This window comes from Anguilla anguilla, chromosome 7 (assembly GCF_013347855.1).
Source record: "Anguilla anguilla isolate fAngAng1 chromosome 7, fAngAng1.pri, whole genome shotgun sequence".
Lineage (NCBI taxonomy): Eukaryota > Metazoa > Chordata > Actinopteri > Anguilliformes > Anguillidae > Anguilla > Anguilla anguilla.
Window position 1 is genome coordinate 8,082,446 of NC_049207.1, and position 8,507 is coordinate 8,090,952.

An 8,507-nucleotide genomic window follows, 5' to 3' on the forward strand; every position below is an offset into this window, starting at 1 on the left:
CCTGAGAAGAGATGTTTGGGGTGTTTAAATGTCTCACTGTGTTCAGTAGAGGCGATGTTGGTGGTTTTTGTGTCCAGTGGAAGCGGCGCCTCGGGTTGGTTACTGAATGCATGCTGTGGGTCGCCTCTACAGGTGCATTACCTGTTCGGGGGAAACCCTGGGAAATCCTGCTCTCCAAAGATGCGCCTGGACGACTTCTGGTCCCTGAAACTGTGTCGGCCCTCCAAGGAGTACCTTCTCCGCCACTGCAGATACCTCATCAGGAAGTACAGGTGAGAGCTCCTCAGATTCGCTCGAGATAGCCCTGCTGGTGTGACTGCACTTCGCCTATGTATTTCTACACTATAAGCTCCTCCATCCAGAAAGGATGTATTGATCACAGCACAGTCTTTAAAGATCGTTACATTTTTATGTGAATTCTGTGCATGTGGTTGGCTCCATCTAGTGGTCAAATTCAGCCCTTCCAGTGAAGTTGTCATCATTTTGTTTTATGGCAGTTTGTGCTTGCTGCCATCTTCTGGTATTTGTGGGTGTCATCATAGCTGCTTGCTTGTACTGCAGTATTATGTTTCCAGGTCAGAGTTGACAGGTGGTGAGAAAGTGTCCTTTGTGACCCACAATAGTGTGTAAAAAAAACATACACTAAAAGTGAAATAATACTTTAAACACTACAGAAAGTGAACTGTCTCTTTAAAATGCGGTGGAAGGAAAGAGTAGAGTTTGTGTTTGTTTCTCAATCGCAGGTTTGAAGAGAAAGCCATGACAGAGCCTCTCAGTGCGCTGAGGTACCTGCAGAATGACCTCTCCCTCACAGTGGACCACTCGGACCCGGACGAGACTAAGGAGGTGAGCGCCGTCTGCAGCAGCTGTGTGAGCCGCGGTAGGCTATTCCGTATATATATCCTGAGTGTATAAGCTTCCACGTGCTTCAAATTAACATCAGATAAGTTACAGAACATTTCAGACACAGACTCCCCTGAATGTTAGGCTGAATGTTAGGAATGTTAGGAAGGAGCTTTCCGATGCTCTCCTATGTTCCGAACTGCCGTTTTTTCGAAGCATGTGAAAGTCGCACCCTGACACATGCACACGGCATTGTTACATACCGCGATGTCTCTCACACCCAAAACATTCACACACTGCCGTGCTGCATGCCACAGAGCCCGGACTCGCTCCGGAGGTTCGGGTCCCGCTCTCTCTCCTGTCCGTGCGTGAAATGGTGGAGAGGGTGCGTTCAGTGTGGTGTTTGAACGCGTGTTCGGTTCGATGCCTTAGCTGTGTTTGTGTTCCCTGCTCAGTTCCAGCTCCTGCCCTCCGCGCTGTTCAAGTCCTCCTCCGACTTCATCCCTCTGGGTGAGTGTTTCTGCCCTCCTTCCCTTCCCCACGTACGGCACAGAGGGGTGTCATTCCTTAACTCGGGGAATCTGCGGTATGTGATGAATCGTGGGTCGGGCGTGCGGAGGCCGCACCCAGGCCCGCGCGCGATGAGCGCTAGGAGGAGTACGCCTGATCGTATCTTCGCCTCTGGAGGCGATGGATGTACTTTTGTTGGCAAACGCGGACGCCGGCGGGCCGATGGCGGTGGGCGTGGGAACGCGCGGAAGGGGAAACTCCCTTTTGCCCGCTGCCAAACTAGTCATACTGAAAAGTCAGCATGTGGGGCTGGAGCGTGGTGATTGGTTAAAGCACTACGTTATGCTAAAAGGTATCGGCGGAACCTGTGGCACACGACTGGCCGAAGTAATCTGTCCTTTTTTGAATCGAAAATGAAATGGATAACTGCCGAATGTGTGAAAAAGCGTAACGTCCCCGTGAGAAGCTGCCGCAGCACGTGCTCCGAACAGGGTGAAGCGCGATGACAGGTTGTGACGGCCGGCCTGTGCGTCCTGTGTGGCTAGCTGCGGATCGCCGTGGATACGACCCTAACGACCTCTCCCCGTCTCGCAGGGTTTTCCGACGTGGATCAGACGTACGCCCAGCGGACGCAGCTCTTCGATACGCTGGTCAACTTCTTCCCCGACAGCATGACCCCGCCCAAGGGTAACCTCGTCGACCTCATCACCCTGTAGCCGCAGCAGCGGCCCCTCCCGCCCCATTGCCCCGTAGCCACGGCGACAACACCCCCACGTCCCCCGCGCAGGGGACAGACGGCACCTTTTAAGACTCATTTCATAGGAACTACAACTATTTTTATAAACGCTAGTTCGGTGGGTGCTTACTGTGTGCCCATTCTTCCCTCTGTAGGTCTGTAAAAAAAAAAGTGTAATTAAGGCCTTGCCTGGGGGAGCGTCATCGTAGGGGTGTAAAAAAAAAAAACAAAAAAAACAAAACGAAAACAAAGCATATTAGCGAGTGTACTTTATGAGTAGAAATATGCTTGGGTTGTGTACATTTGTTTATTTGTTTTATAGGTGCATTTTTCTATGGTTGGTGAGGAAGAAATTGATACATCAGTGCAACCGAACGCCAAACTATTTTTTTTAATGATTTGTTGGTGAACTCACGGACGGTAGTGGTGACGCTCTGTTGGCCGCGTTGCGTTCCCTCTGAATCCGGGCCTCCTCCGCTCACAGAGTGTGACCACGCGTGTTCACGATTTATCAGTTACGATTTTTCACTGGCGCACAATCACACACACTTGCATACAATCTTGTGTGTGTACATTTTGTGTGAATTTCTGGTTTCTATTTATTTTTTGCCAGCTTCCATAATATGTGATTAAAAATCCAACATTTGCTTCAGTATTTCTTGAAAATCAATAATTATTAAGTACTTTCTTTTTTTTTTTTTGCTTGCCTATTTCAGCCCTGAATACAGATTACAATAGGTCTCGGTTGCTGGGTCATTTTTGCTCTCAGTTCCTAATTATGATTTGCAATCCCTTCTAACGTAGTCAGAAAAGTCATTAGTGACCCACACACTTTCCCTGTGATATATATATATATATATATCATGAAGTGAATGCTTGTGTTTCGTCTTTAAGCAGTGAGAGACCACACCCCGCATGGTGTGCTGGAGTACGGGTGGGGGGGGCGGGGGGGCTGGGGGGTTGGGGGGGGGCGGGGGGGCAGCACGCATCACAGAGCTAATGCAAACGAACACTACCTTCACTTTTCCTTAAGATTTCGTTCGACCACATCCGAGTGTGTACAAAGAAAATCCCAGTGCTTCACGATGCCGTGCACCCACTCGGGGCTCCGAAGGGAGGCGGTAAGGTTGCCATGGCTACCCGTTGGGTACCCGATGAAGGTTTCCGGCGCACGGCTAGCGTTCGCCCCCCCCCCCCCCCCCCCGGGAATCGGCCGAGCTCGCCGCGGGACGCGCGGAGGACTGACGAGCCTGCGGCCGAAATCTCACGGAGGCAGCCGGAAGGCCTTCGGCTCTTTGCACGCGCACGTGCGCGAGCGTGCCCGTGCGCCAGCGTGCCCGTGCGCCAGCGTGCCCGTGCGTGTCGACCGGAGGGGCTGTGGACCCGGTTCTCTAAGAGTAATGACCGCATGCGTTGAGAGAGACAGTGGGGTTCTCTCCAGAGGAGAGAGTAGGAAGGAGTCTGCTGCCTCCTGTACCTGCAGCGCTCTGCAATCTCGTATTTCTGTGCGTCTCACCGTTTCCCATCCTGGAAGGAGGACCGAATGGGTGTATAAGCTATTTTTGTGCAATTTTGTGCTTTTTCTCCACCCCCAAAAAAGATGTCCTGTGACAGGACGTGCTTTATCAGAGGTGTGTCCCGATAATGAGCCCATCTCAGAAACCCTAACTTAACCCGCTGTGCGTCCGGTGCCACCGACAATTTGGCTTGTGCGTTTGTTTTTGTGGGTCGGTTAAGGCAGCGATGATGGCCACGTAGTGACTGATGAAGTCGTAGAATTTGTGATGAAACCCCAGAACTGGACCTGAGGGATGATGGGAAATGTAGTTCATTTGTTCTGTGGCTTCATCGGAGGTTTGTCCCAGTCGCTCATAGGTGCAGAACAAAATCTAGGTTGAACTTCACATTCTTTTCATAAAAATGGATTTCTTTTTTTAAGTTCAAAGGCAGACAAAAGAAAGGTCTTGTGCTGAATTTAGACTGACTGATGGGACTTTCTGTGACTATTCTGGAGTGGTGTCACGGAGTGTGGTGTAATTGACCTTGTAGTGTGTTGGTGAGTTAGTGAGCAGTTTTAATGAAGGTAAATTAAGGTAAATTTAAATGGTTTTGTTCTGGGTGCTATATATATTTGTGAGTGAGTTTTCCATTTATAATTAATAAATTACCAAAAGATTGTGAAACATTCTACACTCATTCTTCAGCTTAATAAATTAGTAACATTAGACTTGGAAGAGACTGAATGATTTTATTGTTTGTCGTAGAGATTAAACACATTTTCTGAAGTCACACAAAGCAACAGGGAGAACTCATAATAAACTTATGTAATATAAATTATATACAGAAATGGGCTATATTAAAGCTAGGGAATGAATTAGTCACTCTCAATGTTCCTTGAAAGTGTAAAATAATTTGTGTGTGTATGTGTGTGTGTGTGTGTGTGTGTGTGTGTGTGTGTGTGTGTGTCTGCGCTCATTCAGACATCATGCTATCTGACTACTTATATAGGATTGGTCCTGGTGATCCGCTATAATTAATTTTGGTTTGTAAATCTGTACAACATCGTGGAGTTTTGTAGGGGATGATTGTTACCATACTCCTATCAAGCCAGTCGAGCAGGTGTGTTTTGTGGATATTCAATGCAAATAGCCAGTTTTAGAGAATGGTACTCTGGCGAGAATACATTTATGCACCAGAAGAAGGAACAACGATATGCAAAATATTTACTCGCCATCAGTCAAAATAAGTTGGAGGAGCAAACTGGTATCTCCCTGATGTTAGCATGCAAAATCCGTGTTGTTAATTAATGTTGATTTTAATGAAAGACTTTGCCGAACTAAAAATCACCACCAATCCTTGCTGAAAGCAGGCTACCTCCTCAGTCATTACATTGTTCCATTCAACATCGTAATAATTCAAGACTTGTGCATCTTATGCAAAAACAAATGGCAGAAGATTCATACAAGGGCCGCCTGTCCAGTTAGTAGCTTATTAGGTAATGAGGTCGCAAATATTGTGCCGATGAGAATATTCTTGTCTGAACATTTTTTATGAGCTTATTTTTGCATGTTTTACAGTAAACCACGCTGAATGAGCCCCCATACCAACACAAGCACTGCGTGGGTGATGAATTCCACGAAAATATTTCTGCTATAATTATTGTTTTGTAATTTGATTATCGCAAAGCCGGCCACCAACCTGAGCCCTAAGCTATTCTGATCTTAGACAGGAAGTGTGCATCCCCAGAGCTGGAACAGAAACATTAAAAAAAAAAAAAAAAAAAAGTTTCAGTTTTCAGTTCGTCGTTCGAAACTCCACGCACATCTGTCTGAAACCGACCAAACGAAAGAATACTCTCCATGCACTCTGCGATGACACAACACAGGAAGAGGCCTCCTCGTTAGGCTGCTCCCCTTTGTTGTTAGGGGAGACAAATGTACATTTGTTTACACTGAGCGACAGGAATACACAGTCAGATAGATAGATTTAGCAGCTGCGCATAGCATGTATGCGTGTGTGTGTTTGTGTGCTTGTATGGGTGGAGTTCCATCTGTACCCTTGTTCCTGTGTACTGTATATGCACATGTGTTTTGCACTCATAAGTCTTGGAGCATCAGGGTATTGGTTTCCTTCTCTTTAAAAAAAAAAAAAAAAAAAAAAAAAAAATGTATATATCCTGCCTTTTATTCGTCAAGTATAGGTGACTACAAATGGCCTGAATTTTTTTAAACCAGTTAAATAAATGCATACTGGCATTAACGCATAAATATTGTATCTTCCACACGATTTATTTGCTTGAAAATGAGGACCTACCTATGCAGTTACATGCGGAAAGACTTGTATTAGAGGGCGTAGGGTTGGGTAGGGTTTTTTTAAGTGTGGTGTCCATTCCAGACTTTAAGCTTTGAGTGCCATTTGCCACTGGTGACGCTTATGGAGTCCGTTATATAAAAAGAGGGTTGTCTCTTAACAGAAGTTTCTAATGATTTAGCATTAGGGAGTCTTATTACTGCTTGCATCAAAAAGAAAATTCAACTGAATTTTTTCCCCCACGTTGCCTTTACCAACTTATTTTCTTTTCTTTTTTTTCTGGTTATGGATCCAGGGAGCTCTAGGTTTAGTGACTACGGAATGTATTTTGTGGTGGGTTTTAATTGGGTGAGTTTGCAGGGTGACCCCACCATCAGTAATTGACTACTGCATGATGGTGAAATGGCCAGAGTGTGTAGAAATAAAGTGCATAGAGTAATGAATGGGTAATGCAGCGTGACTTTGAGCACAGGTTGGAGAAGTACACCCTGTTCCCACTGGGGAGTTCTGCGAGGGGGTGGGGGGGTGGGGGGTATTAATTGGGTGCATGTCAGTCACTGTGCATCATCATGAAGACCCAACTCTTCCATTATTTTAAATCCCTTATAGACCATAAATAATATATTCGGAGGAGTCTGACTCCTTGTGTGCTGTCCAGTATGAGCTTAATGAAAAAGCCCCATTCCCATCTCATCTTACACGTTTGTGTCCTTCCTTTGCGTATCTGCTTGGATGTCTGTGTCTGTGGGGTGTCTGAACTACCTTCGGAAGAGATTGCGTGTATGCGTTTCTGCGTGCGTGTGTGTGTGTGTGTGTGCGCGGCTATTCGGTAAGTGATGTTGTGTAATGTTTTTGGTCCGTGTACTGAAAAGGTGATGTCAGCTGTGACCTGACGTTACTTAACGTTGTTGCAAGTTGACATGCGTATTATTTTCTTGTTGCCGACTACCGAAACTTCTACTGAAAACAATCCATTAACAATAGTGGTGAAGAGATCATTATTATTTTTCTTTTTGAAAGACCAAAGCAGAGCAAAAAAAAAACAATTGAAAGGGAAAAATAAAAAACAGATGTTGGCTGAATTAACTTGGCCGGTCTCTGGGCCACATTGGATTTCCCCCTGAGTGTTGCATGGCATTTCTCATCACTCGATCTCAGCAGGTGTTCTGACGCAGTCTCACCGAAATCGTACTCTGTTGGCTTTGCACATTTAATTGAGTTTGTGGCTAGATGAAGATGATCTGTGTGACTCAGGGTAAAACTATTTATCATGCTGGAAACAATGGCTGAAATGAAGGTTTAAAAAAAAACAAAAAAAAAAAAAACAAACAAAAAAACATTCTGTGGTCAGTACTTCATATGAATCATAAATCCTAAATCAGCGATCGATAAGACCTGGGTGTGGAGCTCCTGTGTCCCTCCCAGGTAATCTTGTCATTTTTTTTTTTTTTTGGTGTACATCTTTCGCTAAAATGTACGTACGTCTTTGCCTATTAAACATGTTTGTCTGACAATATTTAAAGGACTTGAAATGCATTTCCTGTGCTGTCACGGGAATATTTTGACAACTCTTTATTGATTTCATAACACAGTTGAATGATCTGCTGAAGTATTTGTCGACTGTCTTCATTTTGTGTGTCTGCCGTTTTATTTTTGTTTTTTGGATAAGAGTCTTGGCCCTCTAGTGGCTTCAGGAATCCATTACATTTACCATGAAAATAAGGTGGACTTGTAATTAATGCGGCTTTCAAGAGCCCCCCCCCCTCTTATGCCAGGAAAGGGCGGGGGAAGGGTTGTGTCAGAAAATTAAATGAAGCATCTTTTTGTAATGCAACGCCAAATTCATTCTCTTTAGCAGTTTGTTTCTTATTGTAGGAGCTAAATTGAATGCTGTTCTTGATTTTTTCTTTTTTTTTTTGTTTCTTTTTGTTTTGTTTTTCCAGTTTCTTTTTTGTGGAAACCGAGATAGCTGGTACTCTGGTGTTGTGAGCACTACTCTGTGGAGAAGTGAATGTTGGGAGAGTTTTGTGAGCACTACTCTGTGGAGAAGTGAATGTTGGGAGAAAACTACAGAATTGCATTGTATGTAATGTACATAATGACTAAAAGATTGTATTTTGTTCAGGTTTTCTTAATAAAACAATGCCAACTGTCTTTTTTGCATCTCTTGGTTTTTTTTTTTTTTTTTTTTGCATATGAACACATTTGTGCATATTGCATATATTTGTGTTAGCAATGGCACCACTACTATCTGGCTCTTTACACAAACAATTTCAATTTTAAACTGAAAGTAGTTATTCCCAGAGTCGGAAGTGCCTGTTCTACCTTCCATGTCTTCCTACTGTTAAGCTGGACCCACTCCAACTTTGAGGCATATAAGGTGCTTTAGTGGTTTTTAGCATTTATTATTTTTTTTTTGGTTTTTAGTTTTCAACATTATTGCACAACGTTTTATAGAGTTTGTGACCTCTGAATGAATGTTGATTTTTAAGTACGTTTTTAAAATATTAGCTGCTCTCTAGCACCACCTTGTGGGCTGGGGATAGGCCACGCTAATGTACTGAGCTCAGGCCTTTTGTGCAGATGTCGACCATGTTGTGTGATATTT

General features: G+C 44.4%; 1 protein-coding gene across 2 annotated transcripts in view; it reads left to right on the forward strand.

The window, feature by feature from the left end:
• The window catches only part of mkln1 (muskelin 1, intracellular mediator containing kelch motifs), a 19,267-nt gene extending 16,523 nt beyond the window's left edge, over nucleotides 1-2,744 (forward strand). For both annotated transcript variants that reach the window (XM_035425680.1, XM_035425681.1), the window contains 4 exons: nucleotides 133-272; nucleotides 744-846; nucleotides 1,299-1,353; nucleotides 1,948-2,744. In XM_035425680.1, coding sequence (XP_035281571.1) covers nucleotides 133-272; nucleotides 744-846; nucleotides 1,299-1,353; nucleotides 1,948-2,069 — 420 coding nt within the window. In that variant the 3' untranslated portion in view covers nucleotides 2,070-2,744. The remainder of the gene's footprint in view (nucleotides 1-132; nucleotides 273-743; nucleotides 847-1,298; nucleotides 1,354-1,947) is intronic.
• Nucleotides 2,745-8,507: the final 5,763 nt, after the last annotated feature.